The sequence below is a fragment of the Dromiciops gliroides genome, chromosome 1, assembly GCF_019393635.1.
Source record: "Dromiciops gliroides isolate mDroGli1 chromosome 1, mDroGli1.pri, whole genome shotgun sequence".
Taxonomy (NCBI): Eukaryota; Metazoa; Chordata; class Mammalia; order Microbiotheria; family Microbiotheriidae; genus Dromiciops; species Dromiciops gliroides.
The window spans coordinates 219,899,173-219,923,008 of NC_057861.1; the positions used below are offsets into that span (position 1 = coordinate 219,899,173).

At 36.8% G+C, this 23,836-nt stretch overlaps 1 protein-coding gene across 3 annotated transcripts in view; it reads left to right on the forward strand.

Annotated features, from left to right (window-relative positions):
• Positions 1 to 23,836, forward strand: part of SPIRE1 (spire type actin nucleation factor 1) — a 217,435-nt gene that overhangs the window by 114,169 nt on the left and 79,430 nt on the right. For all 3 annotated transcript variants that reach the window (XM_043979803.1, XM_043979869.1, XM_043979917.1), the window contains exons 4-5: positions 1,500 to 1,625; positions 23,593 to 23,670. In XM_043979803.1, the coding sequence (XP_043835738.1) occupies positions 1,500 to 1,625; positions 23,593 to 23,670 (204 nt within the window). The remainder of the gene's footprint in view (positions 1 to 1,499; positions 1,626 to 23,592; positions 23,671 to 23,836) is intronic.

Below are 23,836 nucleotides of genomic sequence, written 5' to 3' on the forward strand. Positions count from 1 at the left end.
AAATTCTGTCTAAATGTTAGCTGTTAATATTACTATTGGCTTCAAAACCAAGAATTAGGTTTATAATTAAAATATCACATTACTCTCTAAAGAGAGGATAGACGTAGGGAGGGGGCAGGTCAATATGGTTTATTGACATGGAGTCTTAGTTGCCTAGAGCAGGGCTTCTTAAACTTTTTCCACTTGTGATCCCCTTTTTTTTTCTTTTAATTTTTAATTTTTTCTCAATTACATGTAAAGATATTTTTTGAGTTCCAATTTTTTCTCCCACCCTCCAGAGGCTAGCAAGAAATCTGATAAATTATACATTACAATCATGTTAAACATATTTCCACATTTATCAGAACAAAAGGAAAAAACACAAGAAAGAATAAACAAAAACAATAACAAAAAAGCAACAACAAAAGTGAAAATAGTATGTTTCAGTCTGTATTCAGACTCCATATTTCTTTTTTTGAATGTGGAGAGCATTTTCCACCATAAGTCTTTTGGCATTGTATTGCTGAGAAGAGTTAAGTCTATCACAGTTGATCATCACACAATATTTTTTTTAAGTAATAAACATTTTTATTTATAGTTTTAGGTTCCAATTTTTATCCCTTCCCTTTCCTCCCCCCACCTTGAGGTGGCAAGCATGCTTAAGTCTGTTCCATCAATATCAGTTCTTTCTTTGGATGTGGATAGTATGTTTCAATAGTCCTTTGGGATTGTCTTGGATCATTGTGTTGTTGAGAGTAGTCAAGTCATTCACAGTTCTTCATCAAAAAATATTGCTATCTCTTTATAACATGTTCTCTTGGTTCTGTTCACTTCACTATACATCAGTTCTTACAAGTCTTTCCAGGCCTTTCTGAAGTCATCCTGCTTGTCATTTCTTATAGCACAATAATATTCCATCACCATCATATACCACAGTTTGTTTAGCCATTCCCCAATTGACGGGCATTCCTTTGATTTCCAGTTCTTAGCCACCATAACAAGAGCTGCTATAAATATTTTTGTATAAATAGATCTTTTTCTCTTTTTGGGAATGTCTTTGGGATATAAACCTAGCAGTGGTATGTATTGCTAGATCAAAGGGTATGTATGCACAGTTCTATAGCCCTTTGGGCATAGTTCCAAATGATCATCACACAATGTTGTTGATACTGTGTACAATATTCTCTTGGTTCTGCTCATTTCATTCAGCATCAACTCATGTAAGTCTTTCCAGATTTTTCTGAAATCCATCTGCTTATCATTTCTTACAACACAATAGTATTCCATTACATTCATATACCACAACTTGTTGTTTTCCCTGATAGAGGATAAGCTCTTGGAGAGGAAGTATTGTTTCTTTTTTTGTCCTTGTAACACCAGCCAGCACTAGCCAGAGGACTGGAACTTTGAAGATCCTTAATAAACAAATATTTGTTCATTGATTTTTTTAAGTAAATGTGATTGATTATATAGAAAAAATCATAAAAACATTTTAATTATCTTACTCTTTTATTCCATAGTTATGTGCTGCCCATCTACCAACTCAATCAGAGGCACCAAACCACTACCAGGCAGTATGTAGAGCGTTATTTGCTGAAACAATGGAACTGCACACATTTCTTAGCAAAATTAAGAGTGCAAAGGAGGTAAGTACTGTTTGATATTTTACTGGGGTTTTGAAGATAAACATATATTAATCAGTATGAGAATTTTTAAAAATTCATTGAATCCACTCAGAAATGCTTAGTATTTAGAATGCTAAAAATTCTTTGTAGAAGGGATTCATACTTCAGGTACAGATTTGACTAGATGACTTCTAAGGTTTCATCCAATAGTGATCAATAATAATTCTTGTTTATATCATACTTTAAGGTTAACAATTGTGTAAAGTAGGTAGTACAAATATGATCCTTGTTTTATAGATGATGAAATGAGGCTGGGATGTTAAATGACTTGATAACAAACCTGACGCTACAGTTACTGAATATTGAAAGCTATAAGATTCTGTGATCCTATGTCATTGACTTAACTGAACATTTGTTCAGTGTTGGGTTTTTTTTTTTTTTAAACCTTCTTTTTTGCTTTTCTCTTCAGGAATTTCTCCTATTTTAAAATATTTTAATAAGAATTCCATGTTTAAATTGGAAGGCTTATTTAAAAGCTTTTTATGAATATAAGTATATCACTAAAATGGAATTTATTTACTTAATGAATTTTCTGTTCTTTGTTCCTCATATTGTCTCTCTGTCTCTCGCTTCCCTATTTAAAATAAAAAACCCTTCATGTAAGAAGGTAAAACTTAAATCTTATAGTTTATTTTTAGCAGGTTGATCTAAAACATTTTTTGATGGGTAAAGGAGATTAAAACTAAGAAGACTCTAAGCCAGAACCTCATTTTAGCCATTTAATTTACCCCTGATACTTCTCTCTCCTTTTTAACATAAATTACTTAGTTACTTGTAATTTAATCCTGAACTGAACATTTAATATTAAAAATATTTATAAAAGTCTAAACAGATGATTTTGTTTGTTTAAGTAAATCATCATCATTCATTTCTTTTCTGGCTAAAGCACATAATCTAAAATAAAGTAACACATTGACATTTAGATCCTCTCTGCTCTAGAGCCACTGAAAAGGGATTTAGAAAGCTGGATTCAAGCAAAGGTTAATCAATCCAAGATTTCATCCAGTAAAACTTCTCAGGGGTGTTTAATCACAGACCACTAGGATCTGCATCATGTTACCATTTTAGAACTATGTGTGATTCTTTGCCTTTGCTCCTTTTTTCACAAAATAACACAGAGCTCAAAGGGACTCTAACCTTTTCAGTTTACAGCTGAGGAAATTGACTCAACAGAAATGAATTTGATAACATCATGCCATTAATAAGCTGCAGAAACCCCATATTAGAACTCAGTTCTTCCAGTTCCAAGTCTAGTGGTTTTTCCCGCATAACATTAGGACTTTTTCAAAAAATGTATAACTTTTGGTCAATTTATCCTGAGTAAATTCTTACCTTGCTAGGGACTAAAATCAGAGGAAATAGAATTATATTACATATAGAGAACTCTATATTATACATAGGTATAATGGTGAGGTGCTGCTATCTTCAGGAGGACTTGTAACATTGACACTAATAGGCTTTCACGAATAGCAGTTAAGAGGCTATATCTGAGTGAGCCACCAGATGATTCTCTGTATCATGAGCTAATAGATCAAACAATTCTCAAGGCCCAAGTAAGACCTTGCTTACTGTATTTCCTGAGTCCCTTTGAATATTTACATAAGGAATCTGCCTAGATCCCTCCATTACCAGCTTTTATAGTAGAGTCACAGTCTAGGTTTCTGTCTAGGAATGTGAATTTTGTGATCTCATAAATAGTCAAGTTATGGTATATGATTGTGATGGAGTAGTATTGTATTTTGTTTTTGCAGGGCAATGAGGGTTAAGTGACTTGCCTAGGGTCACATAGCTAGTTAAGTGTCAAGTGTCTGAGGCTGGATTTGAGCTCAGGTATTCCTGAATCCAAGGCCATTGCTTTATCCACTGCGCCACCTAGCTGCCCTGTAGTATTGTATTATAAGAAAAGATGAGCAAGATGCTCTTAGAAAAACCTGTAAAGATTTACATGAACTGATGTAAAGTGAAATGAGCATAACCAGGAGAACATTGTACACAGTAACAGTGATATTGAACAATGATCCACTGTGAATGACTTAGTGATTCTCAGCAATACAATGAACCAAGATAATTCCAAAGGACTTATCTATCTCCAGTGGAAAAAAACAACTGATGGAGTCTGAATGCAAATCAAAACATACTTTTTAAAATCTTTTTTTTTAAGTCTGTTTTCTTTTACAACAGGACTAATATGGAAGTATGTTTTGCATGATTTCACATGTATAACCTATATCACATCGCCTGCCTTCTCAATGAGAGGGGAGGGGAAAGGAGAGAGAATTTGGAACTCAATTTTTTTAAATGTTAAAAATTATTTTTATACGTAATTGGTGGAAAATAAAATATTAAATATATTTTTTAAAAAAGAAAATCGTTTTGGTAGATGTGCAGTGAATGGATTGGAGTGGAGAGAAACTTTAGGCAGTGAGACCATTTGGGAGATTGTTGCAATGGTTCAAGCCAGATGTATTGAGGACCTGAACTAAGATACTGGTGGTATGTATAGTTAAGGAATTGAAGTTAAAAGATAATGTGGTGGGGCAGCTAGGTGGCACAGTGGATAGAGCACCGGCCCTGGATTCAGGAGGACCTGAGTTCAAATCCGGCCTCAGACATTTAACACTTACTAGCTGTGTGACCCTGGGCAAGTCACTTAACCCCAATTGCCTCACTTAAAAAAAAAAAGATAATGTGGAAGTGGAAACAACAAGATCTGACAATTGATTGGGTATATGTAGTGAAGGAGTAGAAGTACAGGATGACACTGAACTTGTAACCTGGGATGATTGGAAGGATGGTTACCTTTTTCTTTTTAAAATTCATATTTGGGGTCAGATAGGTAGTGCAGTGGATAGAGCACCAGCTCTGGATTTGGGAGGACCTGAATTCAAATCCAGCCTCAGACACTTGACACTTAGTAACTCTGTGACCCTGGGCAAGTCACTTAACCCTCATTGCCCCACAAAAAAATAAAAATAAAAATTCAAGTATGGCAACAATATTCATCATTGTGTATAATTGCATTTACCTACTGAACTTTTCCTTCAGTGCCTCATCATGACATGGAGGTAACACTGGATTGTCAAAACTTATAACAATGAAGTACAAGCTTTGGCAGGTCCTGCCAAACCCAAAGGCTTCTACTAAGAGCCTAGTTATAGACTATGGGCTGTCTGGAGACCAGCTTAATTTAGTTTGGAAAGGCTCATTACCAGCTTGGTCACAGATGGATGAAATTTTTGACCAAAAGAAATTCTATGTCTATCTACTAGTTTGTAAAGGAATCGTAGTCTGTAAGTGAAGGAAATCTCCATACATATCCATCACATGTTCTTGAGGAGGTATCTAAGTGTGTAAGATGCCACACAAAAACTCTGGACTTAGATTGGATATGATCCTGGGAGCTGGCCCTAAGAGAGGAATTTTTTTTCTTCTTAGTCTTATTGGCCTCATTTGGAATTACAGGAAAATTTCCTAATATGAGTGTGGCATATATCTCTTGTCTAGGTATCACAAGGTGTGAGCAAAAGGTCCATACCTTTTGTACAAGTATTCAAGGTATTAAATTTACATGTGCATACATCTATACATCCATCTCTCTGTCTATCTTTTGAGAGAACATATGAGAACAAATCCAGGTGCTTATTCTCAAGATACTGCCCAGTCTTTTCCTAGACTGGGAAGACTACTGATCCCAGGATTCCTCAATGACTTTACCTTGCCTGTGTGGTAAAAAGACGCCAGTTTTTAAAGGACCACCCTTTTAGGGAGGAGATCAACGGCCATGCACGGGCTACGCACGTCAGCCCGGCTGCTAAGCACTCCACTTCCGGGGTGCAAGCTTAAAAGGCAAGGAGAGAACAGAAGTAGGATCTCTTGCCTGCTCTCCTGGTCTGATGACTGGTGCGACACACTCGGACTGGAGTTGGACACGGCCCGGCTCACTGTTAGCAGCACGTGCTTGACTCGGTCTCTCTCTCTCTCCCCAAAGGTGGCCTTGGGCTTTTGGTGAGTTTTATATGGAATATAGAGGGGAGATTTATGATCTAATATCCAATTTTAAATCTCACACCTGTAAGGCACCCAGTCTTTGTGAGACTGAAATACCTAGTTACATACACACATATCTACCACACATTCTTGAGGCGGTATCTAAGTATGTAAGATGCCATATATACATACACACATACATATACATACATGCATGCATGTTACCTTCCCATTTGGAATGTGAGTCTTTGTATTTCTACCTTTCTACCTAGCACATAAAAGGTATTTAAGAATCCTCTTAAGTATACCTTGGTTGAGACCAGCCTTCAGAAGTACCAAGAAAAATCCTTGGTAGAATGGTTCATTCATCTCAGAATGAGAGAACCATCTGTCCTTGTCAGTGGCAGCAATCTCCTTGTAGAATTCATAAATTTGCAGGACATAGAATTTAAAGTGACCCTGAACATCTAGGATAAGCCTTTCATTTTACATATGAGAACCTGAGACCCAGAATCATTGAGTGGCTTGTTTCTTTACACAAAGTAGTGAAGTTGCAAATGTGGGATTTCTGACCATGAATCTTGTATTCTTTCCGTGATAGCATACCATCTCTTGAAAGTTTAATTAAAGCCTTATGGTCTTTCCAGGCTGCCTAGTTTGGCTACTTGCCCCTTGTGTGTCCTTTTGGGTTAATAAGAAGTTTTTTGTGGCTTGTCTCTTGAATCAAGTCTTGCCTGTATTGTGATTTATTGTAGCCACAGAATCAGTTTGGCCTTCCCACAGACAGATTTGTTTCTTTTTCCTAGTAAAGATGGGTAATTCTTCTCAATTTATGATTTATAGAAATGGAGATCCTTTATATTAGTTGTGGTTTGTTTGAAACAGTAGATGCTTAGTGATTGTACTTGTACTTGGTGTTAAGAAAGACATAGCTTTGAATCACAATCTATATGACCCTTGGCTCGTCACTTAATGGACTAATTTGTAAAACATCAATAAGGATATTTAGGATAATTTAGAGATGTAAGGGATTTTAGAGGGCACTGAATCCAACACTGGGTGAGTTACCTGTTAGCTATTATTATTATTTTCCCCAGCAGGTACCATGCTGCCTCTCACAGGATTATTGTGAGGAAAGTACTATATAAATGTGAACTATTATCATTGTGGAGACTGGCTGGCCTGGATATAGAAGAGTTTGGAGTGGTGAGAATTAGTCTCCATCTTTGGAAGTAATTCATGCCTAATGCCTGAAATTTCTGAAAGACCATACTTATTTGAATGAAGGCCATACTCAAGAAACAGAAGTATTGCTTTATTGGTAGAATCACAGGGGGCTCTTTCCTCCCTACCTTATGGTTCTCTCACTCTTCCTTCTATACCCCATTCTTTCCTTCTGTACTTTTCTCTTGCTTTTTTCCTCTCCTCACATTTTTTCTTTTTTTCTTCCTCTCTCCCATGGTAATCTCATTCATTTCCTTAGGTTCAATGATCACTCTTCTCCAAATGATCTTTAAATCTACATCTCCAGCTCTTCTGAACTCCAGGCCCTACCAGACTGAAGTAATGTCTGCTTATTCTAAAAATATTTCCCCAAGTTTTTTACCTGTTAATTATGTGCTCTGGACCTCCCCTTTCCAGCATTGGTTGCACTTTAAGTCATACTCATACCCCCAATCACTGATCATGGTGAGGAAGTTGTGGTATTCCTTACTTGCCATTGCTACAAGCAGGTTCTTCCTCATATCACACAACAATCTCTCCTCATTTGAGGTTCATATCATCCGCAGTTATTAGTCAGTGAAGATTATTGTAGCTTTTTTTCTACCACCCTCTAGGACATTCTTCTTTTTGCCTCAATGAGCTTAATGCCTGGTTCACAGTCTTTCTCTTCTTGCCCTAATGTTAGGGAATTTCAGTATACATGTTGATAATCTCTCAAACAACCTGACTTCCCTGTTCCTTCAACTTATTCATTTCTATTCCTCCACTGCATTTTGCTAACCACAATGATGGTCATACCCTTGATCTTGCTATCACCCATAAGTGTGCCACCTCTATGTTATGATTTCTGAATATATGTGATCATAATATGTTGTTTTTCCCCCTCTCCTGCCCTATAACCCCTTTCCTCCTCCTCCTTCTTCTTCTTCTTCTTCTTCCTCTTCCTCTTCCTTCTTCCTTCTTCTTCTTCTTTCGATTGGGGTTAAGTGACTTGCCCAGGGTCACATAGCTAGTAAGTATTATGTGTCTGAGGCCGGATTTGAACTCAGGTACTCCTGATTCCAGGGCCGGTGCTCCATCCACTGCGCCACCTAGCTGCCCCCTGCCCTATAACCCCAAACTATGTTGTTCATTTTTACCATGACCTCCAATCCCCCAAACCTGCAGTGCTTTTCTGGGCCATCACTCCTGTATTAGCTACCCTCCTTTCCCATTTCTTTCTTGATACCTTAGTGAGCCAGTCCAACTCTACACTGTCCTATTCCCTTGAATCTTTTGCTCTTTATCCTATTGCCAGTCTTGCCCTACGAAGCCTCCATTTTGTGGAGGAATTACTCACACTGTATTCTTCCTTTGCACCTATTTACATGCAGTAAATGAAGCTGGAGAAAAGGATTGACTGGGCCCACTACAAATTTTTGTTACATAATCTCAAGTGGGTCCTCACAGAAGTAAGGTAACCCTGGGGACAGCTAGGTGGCGCAGTAGATAGAGCTCCAGCCCTGGATTCAGGAGGACCTAAGTTTAAATCTGGCCTCAGACACTTAACACCAGCTGTGTGACCCTGGACAAGTCACTTAACCCCCACTGCCCAGAAAAAAAAAAAAAAAAAAGGTAAGGTAACCCTTTTATATCTTTTCTGAGTCCCCATCCTTATCATCCTATATCCTCTTCTCCTTGATAATCTCTTTTTTCTAGGTTTATATGACACTGTTCCCTTCTGAGTTTTCTCAGTCATCATCTAGGTTATGCCCACTAATGGTGGATATCCCCCAAGACTCTGACCTGGGTCCTTTCTTTGCCCAGTGTACTTTTTCACTTGGCAATTTCATCATCTCTCATGGATATAATTATCATCTCTAAGTTGATGATTCTCAGATCTGTTTATCCAACCCTAACCTCTCTTCTGACCTCCATTCCCACATCTCCAGCTGTCTATTAAACATCTCCAAAGAGATGCCCTGTGAATATCTTGAACTTAACATGTCCAAAACTGAGCTCATTATCTTTTCTCTCAGACCTTCTCTTCTTCATAATTTCCCTATTACTGTTGAGGGTAACATCATCCTTCTAGTCACTGAAACTCTCTGCCTAGGTGTCATCTTTGACACTATTCTCTTGCACCTCTCATATGCAATCAGTTGGCAAGTCCTAATGATTCTGACTTCCCAACATCTCTAGTATATGCCCTTTCTCTGATACTACCTTGGTGCAAGCCTTCATCCCCTTAAACCTGGAATATTGTAGTAGATTTTTGGTGGTTCTCTCTGCTTCTTTCCTTGTTCCAGTATATTCTCCATATATAGAGTAGCTAGGTGGTGCAGTGGATAGAGCACTGTCCCTGGAGAGTCAAGAGGACCTGAGTTAAAATCTTACCTCGGACACTTACTAGACCTTGGGCAAGTCACTTAACCCCAATTGCCTTAAAAAAAAAATCTGGGGCTATCTCCAGTCATCGTGATGAATATCTTGCCACTGGACCCAGATGGCTCTGGAGAGAGAGTGAGGTAGGTGACCTTGCACAGCCCTTCCTCCCTCCCTTAAATCCAATTCACTGCAGGTCATGACATCACCTTAATGTCATGGTCCCCTTCAAGAACCAAGGACAAAAAAGAACAACAATGCCCCCCATGTAGCTATAAAAGGAATCTTCCTAAATCATAGGATAAATATAAAACCCTCTGTTTAGCAATTAAAGCCTTTCATGCCTGGCCCCTTCCTATCTTTCCAGTCTTTTTATAGCTAACTCCCCATCACATACTCTGTGATGCTTTCATACTGGTCTCCTTGTACCTTGCAGTCTCTCTCTTGACCCTGTGCATTTTCACTACCTGCATCCCATACCATGAATGTTTTCAATTCTCAACTCTGCTTCCTGACTTTAAGTCTTAGTTAAAATCCTACTTTATGCAAGACTCCTTTCCTGTTCCCCCTTAATGCTAATACCTTCTCTCTGAGATTCTCTCCAGTTTATCCAATATATATTTTATTTGTACATAATTGTTTGCATGTTGTCTGACCTGTTAGGTGAGCTTCTTGAATGCAAGGACTGTTTTTGCCTTTCTTTGTATCCCCAGAATTTAGCGCAGTGCCTGGCCCATAAGGAATGCTTGATAAAAACTTGTTGACTTCACTAGATTTGACTTCTTGTGTAATGGACCTCTTTAGCAGTCTGGTGAAGTCAGTGGACCCTTCCTCAGAATGTTTTAAAAGGTATAAATAAAATACATAGGTTTACAAAAGAAACAAATTATATTGAAATAGTTCTAAATATATATATTTTTAAAACTATGGACCTAAGGTTAAAAATTTTTGTTTTAATGCCTCTCACACGTCTTTGATAACCTTCTGAAGACACTGCTGCCATGTTGCTGTCTGTTGATCACCCTTTCCCCCTTGATATTCTTTTCTCTAGGTTTTCAGGATATTGCTCTCTCCTGCTTCTCTTCCTACTTGCCAGTTGCTTCTTTTTAGTTTTCTTTGCTGGATCCTCATCCAGATCATACCCCCTAACCATAGGTGTCCCACAGGGTTCCATCCTGGGCCCTCTTCTCTTCTCCCCTTTATATTACTTCACTTGATGATCTTATCAGGTCCCATGGACTTAATTACCATCTCCCTGATGATGATGATGATGTTCAAATCTATCCATCCTGCCCCACCTTTCCTGACCTCTAATTTCATATCTCCAGCAATGCCTTTCAGACATTTCCAATTAGATGTCCAGTAGACATCTTAAACTCAGCATGTCCAAAACTCATTATCTTTCCACCTAAACCCTCTCCACCACTTCTAGCCTTCCCTATTACTGTAGAGGGTGGCACTATCTTCCCAGTTCCTCAGACTTGCAACCTAGGTACTAGGTACCTCATTATCTTTCTTTTTTCTTTTTTCCCCTCTCTCATTCCCCCCCCCCAAGGTGGTGAACAATCAGATATAGGTTATACATGTGCAATTATGTAAAATATTATCACATTAGTCATCTTATATAAAAAGACTCAAGTTAAAAAAAAAGAAGAAAATGCAAAGTATCATGTTTCAGTGTGTATTCATTCAATATCAGTTCTTTCTCTGGAGGTGGATCTCATTATCTTTCACACACTTGCTCGCTCGCTCCTCATGTCCTATCCCATGACCTGCCAATTTCGTCTTTGCAATGTTTCTCCAATACATACCTTTCTCTTTTCTGACACTGCCACCACTCTGATACAGGTCTTCATCACCTCAACTCTTCAGTAGCCTGCTGCTGGGTCTGCCTGCTTCAGTTCTCTCTCCACTCCAGTCCATCCTTCATTCAGCTACTAAAATGATTTTCCTAACCTGCAGGTCAATCATATCACCCTGCTACTCAGGAAATTCCAATGACTCCCAGTCACTCCCAAGATCAAATACAAAATATTCTGTTTGGTATTCAAAGCCCTTCACAACCTTTCCCTCTCCTACCATTCCAGTCCTCTTACACTCTGCTTCCCTCCCCAACAAGTATCCTCTGATCCATTGACACAGGCCTCCTTGCTGTTCCATGAACAGGATTTCCCATCTCTTGCTTGGGTTTGGGCATTTTCTCTCCTAACCCCCCCCCCCCCCATGCCTAGAATGCTCTAGCTTCCCAGGTTTTCTTTAAATTCCAACTAAAATGTCATCTCAAAGAGGAAGCCTTTCCCACCCCCTCTTAATTATAATGTTATCTCTCTCTTAATTATTTCTACTTTATCCTGTATATAGCTTCTTTTTGCATATTGGTTTGTTGCCTTTCCATTAGATTGTGAACTTCTTGAGGATAAAGACTGTCTTTTGCCTCTTTTTGTATCCCCAGGGCTTAGCACAATGCCTGGCACATAGTAAGTACCTAGGAAATGTTTATTTATTCATTGATCTTTGATGGATTCACCTTTCATATGGTTCTTACAATGGCAGTGGGCCACTGCATATGCTGTTTTATGCAGGTCTTGAAATGTTTTGATATTTTTTTTGTCAAATACTGTGGGAGAATATGTTCATTCATGATGGGGACAGCAGATACCAGCTTTTAAAAATTACTTCATTTTGGTATAATTGGTCTACTAGTTAACTGCTTAATTTCAGACTTTAAAAGTGTTATGGGCCCATAGGACCCCAGAAGTTCTCTGGGGCACATCAAAGAACCTTCTCCTTGAGAAACTAAACCAAAGGACAGACACACCTAAAGAGATTAAGTGGAACCAGATCTGACTGAGCTAGCTTCAGGACCTCCACCCTTCATTCTAGTCTCTCCCAACCCTGGGGAGATAAATTTGGGTGTGGCTGCTTCCTTTGTGTTCTGGGGAGATGGCTTGAGAGATCCATAACCACCCCTCACCCAACTCCTCCTGCCACCAGCAGTGGGGGATGGTCCTCCCTCACTAAAGGAACTTTCCACAGTCAGATGGTCACCCCCATCAGTCCTCTATAAAAGTACCTGCCAGTCTCCTGCTCAAGGAAATTGGTATCTCAGAGCCACGTTCTGTGCCATGCCTTCTCCCCATGAGAAGTCCAAGGACTTCTTTCATTGTTTCCCTTCCCTTCCCCTTCCTCTAAATAAACTACCATCTTATTCTCATTGCTTTTGTGTGCAAGAGGGTGTAATTCTTTTTTTTTTTGAATAGAATTTTATTTTCCAAAATATATGTAAAAAAAAATTTTAACATCAGTTTTTTAAAAAAATTGTTCCAACTTCTCTTCCTCCTCCATTCCCACCCCCACCCACTAGAACTCAAGCATTTCAAAATAAGTTATACATGAGTAGTCATGGAAAACATTCCCACATTAGCTAGGTTGTGAGAGAAAACAGTCAAAAAACTCCCAAAACTTCACACTGAGGAATTGTCAAAGAGAAAAAAATTTTGGGGCAGCTAGGTGGTGCAGTGGACAGAGCACCGGCCCTGGAACTAGGAGCCCAAATCAGGCCCCAGGAGGGTGTAATTCTTTAAAGAGGAATTCCTAAAGACCCCAAACCCCTAACCCCTACCCCTTACCCTTTACCCCATTTTCCCCATGACAAAAGGACCCTTTGGAATTCCAGTCTGAATATACGCATACTTTCATCTGCTTCTTTTTTTTTTTTTTTTGGTGAGGCAATTGGGGTTAAGTGACTTGCCCAGGGTCACACAGCTAGTAACTGTTAAGTGTCTGAGGCTGGATTTGAACTCATGTCCTCCTGAATCCAGGGCTAATGCTTTATCCATTGCACCATCTAGCTGCCCCTAAATTTAATTCTTTTTTTGTTTTTTTGTTTTGGTAAGGCAATTGGGGTTAAATGACTTGCCCAGGGTCACACAGCTAGTAAGTGTTAAGTGTCTGAGGCCAAATTTGAACTCAGGTCCTCCTGACTCCATGGCCAGTGCTCTATCCACTGCACTACCTAGCTGCCCCCATCCGCTTCATTAAGTGTAATTTCTGGAGTTTTAATTATATGAAGAATTTTAGTGCCCTGAAGTGGTACATTTTTTCTTCAGATTTTAGTACTTCCTTGATTTCATAGACTATTTCATCTAATCTTGGTTTACAGATGTAGTTAGTTATTAGGATTTCCTTACACTCAGTAAGATGTTTCCATTGTTATTACAGATACTTTGTTAGTCTAAATATTATATTACCATATTTAAGTATCAGCTATCAGTTTCAGAATTACAGGATTTCTTTATTCTAGCCAGAAGGATAAAAATGTCACTTGCTTGGCAAGTGTTCAGCATATAGTAAATTCTTGAAAGGAATTTTGCTTTAGATTAGCATTAAAAAGTGATGATTTTATAATGTACACATACACTTTTGGCAGAACCAAACCAAATTATTGTGAACTTACACTTAAAATGCACATATTATTTAACCATAAAATTGTATGTGATTAGTTGATTATTATTAATGAAGGACTGTAATTATATTTTTTGTGATGTTCCTACTCTCCTTCTGAATTTAGTATACTTAGCTGTTCAGTTTTTAAGTGGCCATCAGGTATTTTCTAGGTTATTGGCTTTGAAATTAGAAGACATCAATTCACATTGCAACTGTGATGCTTATTGCCTCTTACACCATGGAAAAGTCACAACCTCCCTGGGCCTCTTCTAAAATGAAGTGGTTGGACTCGATGGCCTGTGAGGTTCTTTCTGGTTCTAGATCTATAATCCTGTGATCCTGATTATACTGCATATTTCCGTGATCTCATCCTTTGTGGTTTAACTGACCAAGTTAATTGAGTACCTTTACTTATCAGCTATTTAGACTGACTTACACTTAAGGTAGATTTGATTTAAATTTTCTGTCAAGGAGCATTGATATTGTTATTTCCTCTGTGGTTGCAGATTGTAACTTGTGTGTATCTTCTTATCCTGTGTGATTTTTGTCCTTATCCTTGTGACTCTTGTGCATTTTTCTGATAGATCTTCCATAGGGGATCTATCCGATTTTCTGGAGACCTTTATGTAAGCCTTTTTTATATTTTATTGGTACCAGTGCAGCTCTTTCTTCTTCTCCTTTATTTCAGCCAACTTAAACCTAACAGTCATCTCTCCATTGATCTTTTGTTTGTTTGTTTGTTTTGTTTTGTTTTGTAGTGAGGCAATTGGGGTTAAGTGTTTTGTTTTGTTTTGTAGTGAGGCAATTGGGGTTAAGTGACTTGCCCAGGGTCACACAGCTAGTAAGTGTTAAGTGTCTGAGGCCGGATTTGAACTCAGGTCCTCCTGAATCCAGGGCCGGTGCTCTATCCACTGCGCCACCTAGCTGCCCTCCATTGATCTTCGAGTCACCCATAATGCTCAGTCTTTTGAGATTTTGATTTTTCTTTTTTGGATAACATTTGTACTAACAAGACAGGGTTTCGAGACTAGGGATAATTAAGAATACTGTCAAGTTTCTCAGACATAGTCCATGCTTAACCAGATTTCGTTTGGTCCTGCCCATGTTTATCTGAGGACATTTCCTCATTGACTATCTAGATTGCCTTTCAGTTAGGCTAGATTTTACTTAAATCTATCCTAAATAGGATATCCTAACTCTAATTAGGAAAGTTCAGTTTAATCATTTTGGTTCTCTAAATGCCTGCTATAGATTTAACATATAAGCCTTCATAACTGAGAGGTAAGTGGTAAATTCCATTTTTAGTATAATATGGAACCTTACATTTTGTAGCATCTTTGTTAGACATTTTCACATTCTACATTAAGGAAGTGATAAACTATAATTTTCAGACTAATTTTGTAGCTGTCAGAAAAAAAATTGGTTTGTTTATATATGGAAGCATTAACTTCAAAATATGTAGCATATTTAATTAATAGAAAAATCATGGCTAAATCTTAGGAATTAAAAAAAAAACTCCATAGGGACAATTATCACCAAAAAATCCCTCAAACATTTCAGTTATTTTATTTAGCTAAACAATGTATATGTTGTATTTTTCCAACAAATTCCTGTTATTATTGCTACCATCAAGGCAATATATATTCAGCCATTTCTGTAAATGCTAAAATTGCTTTTCTTTAAAATAAATAGGTCTCAGTGCTTAGAATTTTTTTTTAATGTATAAGGTATTTTATTTTTTCCGTTACATGTAAAGATAGATCAAGACAAGTTATGATTAGTCCTGCACTGATGAAATCTGATACTAAAAGTATTGAAGCACATACCAATATTATAATGGTTGTTATGTAGAGTTTCACATAAAAACTTTTGATGTTAAACAAGAGTCGTGATACTTGGAAAAGTTTTAAACTGTTGAAGTGTTTGTGGACAAAGTTTGAAAGTAGTCAATAATATGTTATCTACAATAGAAATTATCTTATGATCATGATTTTTGTTTTATCCAGTGTTTCTTTGCCTAGCATTATTATGGATAATTTAAATTCTAAAGAGTTGGTTATTTAGTTGTTAAGTATTTCTTTGTTGACTAAACTGGAAGCCTTGGGCAATCCGTTCTCTTACTGTCCACTTGCCAAAACCAGCAGCATGTCATAATTTCATTGTTGTTCTAAGGGTTTGAATCAAATTGAGTCACTGGTATCTGTTCTGAATACAGATATATATCATTTAACAGCCTCAAATGGATAAAATCTTCAAAAAGTTCTCTCAATTAAATATTTAAAATATATCTTTTATAGAGCATTCCCCCCTGACTTGTCAAACTCTATTATCAAAATCAGATAGAAATCTTTCCTTGTTGCCAGACTGGATGTAGATCCTGCCAATCTTGCAAATTCATCACTTGTAAAAGAAAGTGTTTACCACCAGATGTCTGTAAGAATGCCATTTGTTGAATTTTAATTAGATCATCTGTTATTCTGAATTTTCTAGGGCCCCTTTCAATTCCTGTTTAGTCTCTTTTTTTAATTACTAGACTTGTTACAAATGTTGGTGCCTTCAAAGGAATGCTTTAATTTTTTTTCATCCCATTAAAAACAACCTGTTCCATGTTCTTACTCCTTTTTGCTTTTAACCTTATCTGCTACAGTGATTCTTAGTGGGTTTATGACAGAATTAAGATTATTAAAACATAATCTATTGACATTTTTAGCTCCAAAATTATGTGATTATATGATGATTATTTTATTGTGGTGTAGATGGCTGACTAGAAAAGATGGAAGAAGTAAGGAGGGGTAAAGGAAAAAATATGATACTCCAGGCAGATACAAGGGATACTGCTCATTCTACCAGAGAATAACAGAGGTCTTCCCATAACCCCTATCATACTATGCCCTTTTCTTAACAAAGACTATTATCGATTAATTGACTGAGACCAGCAAAATGTCTGTTTCCAGAGCAAGTAGGAGACTATTACAACATTCTAGGTAAGAGGTAATGAGATTTTGAACTAAGGCAATAACATGAGTGAAAAGGAGGTAGAAAGAAGAGATGCTGTAGAAGTAGAATAGTATGGACAGACTGTTACACAGGAATGTAATTACTGTTAATTTTTGTGGTGGAATATTTACTACATATTAAATTTAACTAGATAGTAACTTTATGGTTTATTATTTTATTATTTTAGTTTTTTGGTTTTGGGTTTTTTTTTTTTTGCAGGCAATGGGGGTTAAGTGACTTGCCCAGGGTCACACAGCTAGTAAGTGTCAAGTGTCTGAGGCCAAATTTGAACTCAGGTACTCCTGAATCCAGGGCCGGTGCTTTAACCACTGCGCCATCTAGCTGCTCCATTTTATTATTTTAAATCCTTTAACATAGGTACAATTTTTATTACATTTTATTTTATTTTATATTTAAAATTTTCATCCTATCATGGGGAAATGGGTGGTGGTAGTGGTGGTCATTAGATATTCCTCTTTGAAGAATTATACCCTCTTACACACAAATCCAATTAGAATAAAATAATCTTTTATTTAGGTACTAGAGAAAGACCAAGAGAGAAGCCAAGGACTTCTCTCAAGGGAAGATGGTTCAGAGATGATTCTCCAAGATACCTATCTCCTTGAACAGGAAAAAGGCAAAAGCTTTTATAGATGGTAGCTGGGGTGATCACCTGAGCCCTTATTGGGGTGGGTTGGGAGAGGTTGGGTGAGGGGGGTTGTTCTGATTTCTGGAGTTATCTCTGTCCCCTGGCACCAACCAGGCAGCAGCCATGCCTAATAGGCTTATCTCCCTTACTTCTCAAGGTGTGTCTGTCCTTTAGTTTAGCTTCTCAAGGAGTTACCCTAGACCTATGTCCTAAAAGACAACCCTCTAACATATTCTATCCAAGAAACAGTAATAGTGTTACATTTTTAGAAATGTGTATTACAAAGAAGTTTTGGGCAAATGCAAAATTGTACCCTTGAATCAGATAATAAAAACTGTCTATGGGGTCTAGGTAATAAAAAGTTCTATTAACATTTATTTATTTATTTGGTGAGCAGTTGAGAGACAGCATGACATAGAGGGTAGGGAGACAGCCTCAGAATCACAAAGACCTTGGTTTAAATCCCATCTCTGACACACCCTGGCTTTGTGGTGCTCTAGGAAACTCTCTAAGCATAAGTTTTAGAGAAGGTGCAAACCTGTATTGGTTGAGTGGATTTGGAGATTTTCTTGGCTACTTGATTTATATAAGCCAGCCATGTGATATGGCAACCAAGTAAACCAATGCAATCTTAGTTTGCATTCATTGAAGAGGCAGAGGGTCCAGGAATAAAAATGAGTTATGTTATTTTACTGTGTCTTGGTCAGATTATATTTGGAGAAATGTGTTCAGTAGTACAGTTTAGGAAAGACACTGATAGGTTGAATAGAGTCCAGAGGAAGACAGTTGGGGTAGGAAAGGGCCTTGAGTCCATGTCATATGGGGACTGATTGAAGGAATCAAGGATAGAAATATTTAGCCTTGGAAGAGAAAAGATCTAAGGAAGAAAGACAGGCTACCCATCCTCAGATGTTAGTGGAAAAGGGATTAGATTTATTCTGTTCAACTCCAAAGGGTAGAATCAGGAACTTGTAAAGAAGCAAACTAAGGCCTGATATTGGGAAAATTTTACTACAAACTAGAGCTATGGAAATATAGAATGGATTTAAAGGGATTGGTAGCAGTTCCTCCTTACTTGACATTTACAAGAAAATAATGACCTCTTGTAAAGTATGTTGTAGAATGGGCATTCTCCTCTAAACCTTCTAAATTTTTCCATTTATCTTTTTCTTTTTTTTTTTTGGTGAGGCAGTTGGGGTCAAGTGAGTCTCCGAGGGTCACACAGCTAGTAAGTGTCAAGTGTCTGAGGTCAGACTCGAACTCAGGTCCTCCTGAATCCAGGGCCGGCGCCCTATCCATGGCGCCACCTAGCTGCCCCAGTTTTTCCATTTATGTTGAGAGAACCATTATTGATCTTTCAGTCACCTAGGTTTGCAATCTTAAAGCATCCTTTATTCCTTTTCACCATTTCCTCTAACCTTACAATAAACAATTTGTTTGCATATTCTATGGATTCTGCTTCCACAGCATCTCTCATTTCCACCTCTTTTTCACTAACATTGCCACCTACTTAGTTCAAAATATCATTCATTACCTCTCACCTAGAATATCAATAAACTCCTACTTGGTCTGGAACCATTTTCCTGGTATCAATTAACCAACAAACATTTGTTAAGTGCCTTGAGCCTAGGCACTGTGCTAGGTACAAAGGATGTGGAAAGGTATAGGTTAGACTCTATGACCTCTGTGTTCCCTTCTTTTTTTTTTTTAAATTAATAAAGTATTTTATTTTTTTTCTGTTACATGTAAAGATAGTTCTCAACCTTTGTTTATACAAGCTTTACAATTTCAGATTTTTCTCCCTCCCTCCCTTCCCTCCCCCCTCCCCTAGACAGCAGGTAATCTGATATAGGTTATATATATATATATATATATATATATACACACATGATAACATTAATCCTATTTCTGCATTAGTCATGTTATAAGAGAAAAAAATCAGAGCAATGATGGAAAACCTAAAATAGAAAAAAAAACAACAGCATCAAAAACAAAAGAAATAGTATGGTTCATTTAGCATCTATACTCTGCAGTTCTTTTTTTTTTTTTCCTGGATTTGGAGATCCTCTTCCATCACGAGTTCCTTGGAACTCTTCTGTGCCATTGCATTGGTGAGAAGAATATAGTCCATCACAGTAGATCAACATTCAGTGTTGATGTTACTGTGTACAATGTTCTTCTAGTTCTGCTCATCTCACTCATCATCAGCTCACGTAAGATCCTCCAGGTTTCTCTGAACTCCTCCTGCTCATCATTTTTCATAGCACAATAGTATTCCATTGTATTCATATACCACAACTTGTCCAGCCATTCCCCAATTGATGGGCACCCCCTCAACTTCCAATTCTTTGCCACCACGTAAAGAGCAGCTATAAATATTTTTGTACATGTGGGTTCCTTTCCCCTTTCCATGATCTCTTTGGGAAAAAGACCCAAAAGTGGGATTGCTGGGTCAAAGGGTATGTCTGTGTTCCCTTCTAACCAACACAGAATTTCTATGATTCTGTGTAGAGGTTTTTTCCTTCTCCTTTTTGTTTTGTTCAAAAGGGTCAAATGACATAATTTTCACCAGTATAAATGAATCAAATTGCTCTGAATGATTTATTCATGGAAATAATTTTTTAAAGGTTCTAATAAGCAAAAAATTTGGCACACAAAGAAACTATAATTACTACTTGAAAAATGTGTCTGAAAAATAGACAATTAATTGCCATGTGGTTTCTCCTAGATAGAAGTTTTCACCATATTCCAAGTATTGAAGCAGCTGTCATTACATTTGCTCAGGCAAAAATCAAAGGCAAGGATATAATTCATAGAATATAATTTTCCAGTGTCAGGCCAGTAAGTCTGTAACTACTTTCCAAGAGTGATTTAAATTTTTTTTGCTGAGCAGAAGTCTGAGAATTCTAACCATGCATATTCCATTATTTTATCACAATATGAAGGTATTTGTTTTGATTCAGTCAGTGTTAATTTTTTTTTATATTTTCTATTGATTCAGTGGTAAGCTCAAATGAGTCAGAATTATAATTACATAAAGGACTAGTGGATCAGGGATTTTTCTGGGTATTCTCTTATTAGTAACATTTTTTATGTTTTATGAAGGAGTAAAAAGGTATTGATAGTTGAAACTCACAGACTAATTTTATGACAAAGAAAAATTGAAACTTGAAATAGCCCCTGGCTCCAGTTGTCCCTAGATCTTACAGTCTCTGCCAATTCTAGAATTTTATGATTCAGGGCAAGGAGAATACACATTCCCATTAAAATGATATTGGTAGCTCCAGATTAAAGAAGATATTGCACATTCACTTACAAATATCCCTTTCCTCTTCCAGCAAAACTGTTTCCATAAACTTCAACTCTATGCTTTCTATTCTCTTGTTCTGAACTTAGAAGATGCTAAAGACCATTGTTTGATCTTTGGTACAATATAGGCATCTAAGAAATGTATTTCTTAATGATATTTTCAGGCATTATCAAAATGTTTTGGAGGCATGCAAGTTATATATCACTTACTTTTTTTCCTTTTTGTTTTTTTGTTTTTGTGGGGCAATGGGGGTTAAGTGACTTGCCCAGGGTCAACTCAGCTAATAAGTGTCAAGTGTCTAAGGCCAGATTTGAACTCAGGTCACAAAAAAACCTGGAAGGGAAGTGCTACTATTATCCCCATTTTGCAGATGAGGAAACTGAGGTATACAGAGGTTGGGCGACTTAGCCAAGATGGCATAGCTTAGTAAGTGTCTGAGGCTGCCCTTGAACTAAGGTCTTTTTTGAGTAGGCATGAATATTTCCATCATCCAATTTTCTTCAGTTTAGCTCAGTTTCTGAATGTAGAAAGGCAGTATTATTGTTGGTCATTTTTACCAAATTGATTTTATCAAAAAAGATATATTGAATTCACCCTTTTTATTTTTTTGATGGAATTTTATTCATCTATGTCAGCAGCCCTCAGAGTGTGGTTCATTGAGGAGCCCTGAGGCCCTTTCAGGAGCTCTACAAGGTCAAAACTATTTTCACAACAATAGTAGTATATTATGTGCCTATTAAAAATACTCCTCCCTTTTCCAACTCCATATCCATTCAAGATCATATTTTCTTCATATACTTCAATCAAAACAACATATTGCAACAGATTGAATGCAGGAGCAAATGTGAGAATCCAGCTGTCTTCTACTAAGCAAGACATTAAAGAAAAAAAAATTTTAATATGTAAAATAGTGTAACTCTTTCCACTATTAAAAAATATATATATAGTTTCTTTATAAAATGTCTTATTTATTTGAAGAGGCAATGATTTATTAGTTATTTTAAATTAATACATAAATATTTAAAAATTTTTCAGTTTTAATTTCTAATATGGTAAATATTAATGACTATAACGTCCATGAACAGAAGCTCTTTGAGGTCCTAAGTAATATTTAAGGGTATAATTTGTCCTGAACCCCACTGATCTAGAGCACAGACCTTTCCCATCCTGAAACTCTATAAGGTGAAAAACAGACTAGGGCTTTCCCATTCTAAGCCCTAGTCTGCTTTTCACCTTATAGAGTTTTTCCTTTCCCCCTCAACACCCACAAAAATTCTTTAATGAAGAGGAATTACAAAAAGCTCTTTATTAGAAATAATAAGTTCTGATGTTATGAAGCTGGTAAGAATGTTTTTCTCTGGAATCCTGGAAATTTAAACAGAAAGGCAAACTGCAAAGCAGGGTCAGGGGAAAAACTACCTATTATGTTAAACAAGCTAAATAGATACCATAAAGAATAGGCACAGTGTTGAAAGAAAGAATAGCAGTATAGATGTCCACAAATCCATAAAATACAAAAGTCCAAGAATGGAACCAGCGATTAAAATCCATGGCCTCAGATATCTATGAATAAATGCGCAAAATAAAAGCCAAGTAAAATAAAGATCAGTTTTGACTTCATTAGGTACCACTGACAATGGTGGGCTGAGATCGATGACTTCAATAAATGACTTTGGAAGGGTGGCCCTTTTGCACACTGAACAGTAGAGGCAAAAGGAGGTAGGAACGGTGGTACCTGTGCCATTATATATGAGAAAATATACTCATGAGGAAATTAAGGAATCAAAGGATGAAAGCATTTTGGTACAGATCTAATGATGCAGTATTTTATGTATGACAATAATGTCATATTATACAAAGTATACTACAGTACATCTGGACATAAAAGAAACAGATTATAAGATTGGCAGCATGATATAGTACTGATGAGGAGCTTCACATGTCTAGACAGTTCTCAACTCTTTCTCCTATCTTTATCTCTCCATGTTTCTCTCTCTCTCTGCCAAAAGCAAGGCAGGTAATAAATTCTTGACTTGCCTTAATGATAATTTCATCCTTCTAAAGGTTAAAATGGTGATAATAATAACACCAACCTCTCAGGATTCGTGAGGATCAAATGAGATCATAATTTTAAAGTGTTTTGCACAGCGCCTAGCACTTAGTGTTATATAAATTTTTTTAAAAAATGTATGCTTGAAGTATTCTATAGAACTCAGGTAGTTTCATAGTTCTATACTCTAGTGTACTTGATTGACTCATAACTTTATTGATATGAACTTTTTTGTTCATATTATATAGTAACTATGCTATATAATATAGTATTATATAGTAATTAATATCTGTACATTTGTATGTATATACAAATATAGTTACTATATTTACTGATTAAAGTTACTTGAAAACTATGAATCAAGATGACCTCCTGAAGTGCTGGCATAGAAACCTATATTTGTTGTTATTGTTCATTTGTTTCAGTCGTGTCTGAGTCTTCATGACTGCATTTGGAATTTTCTTGGCAAAGATACTGGAATGGTTTGCCATTTTCTTCTCCAGCTCATTTTATTCATGAGCTGAGGCAAAAAGGGTTAAGTGACTTGTCCAGAGTCATAGCTAGTAAGTGTCTGAAGCTGGATTTGAACTCAGGAAGATGACTTTTCCTTCTTCCATCTCTGGCACTGTGTTACATAGCTACCCCAGGAACCTATAGGTTATGATCAAAATCATAAAACTGAAAAAAGTTCTGCAGTTTTCTAGGCTATTTCAATTGGGTCTAAGGAGGAATTTTAAGCCATTTAAATACTGATTGTCCTTTTCTTAAAGATGCCAGAGAAGGAGTCAGATATGATTTCTTTGAAGATATCAGTAGATATTTTAATTTTTACAAAGTGGCTTAATTAAATTTTCTTCAATAGTATTGCATAACTCATTTCTTTTTCTTTCTTAATTGACAGAATCTTAAGAAGATTCAGGAAATGGAAAAGAGTGATGAATCCAGTACAGACCTAGATGAGCTGAAAAATGCTGACTGGGTAAGATTCATTTAAAATACTATTTTTCTCTGTTCTATTTATTTTTTAGGAAAGATGTGTGATTTAATTTCATGTTTTAAAGACTTTTTGTGGTGGTAATATGGTCTGACAATACTAGATGCACTCAGAATACTTAGTTTGAAACTCTGAAAATATAACTTAGTTT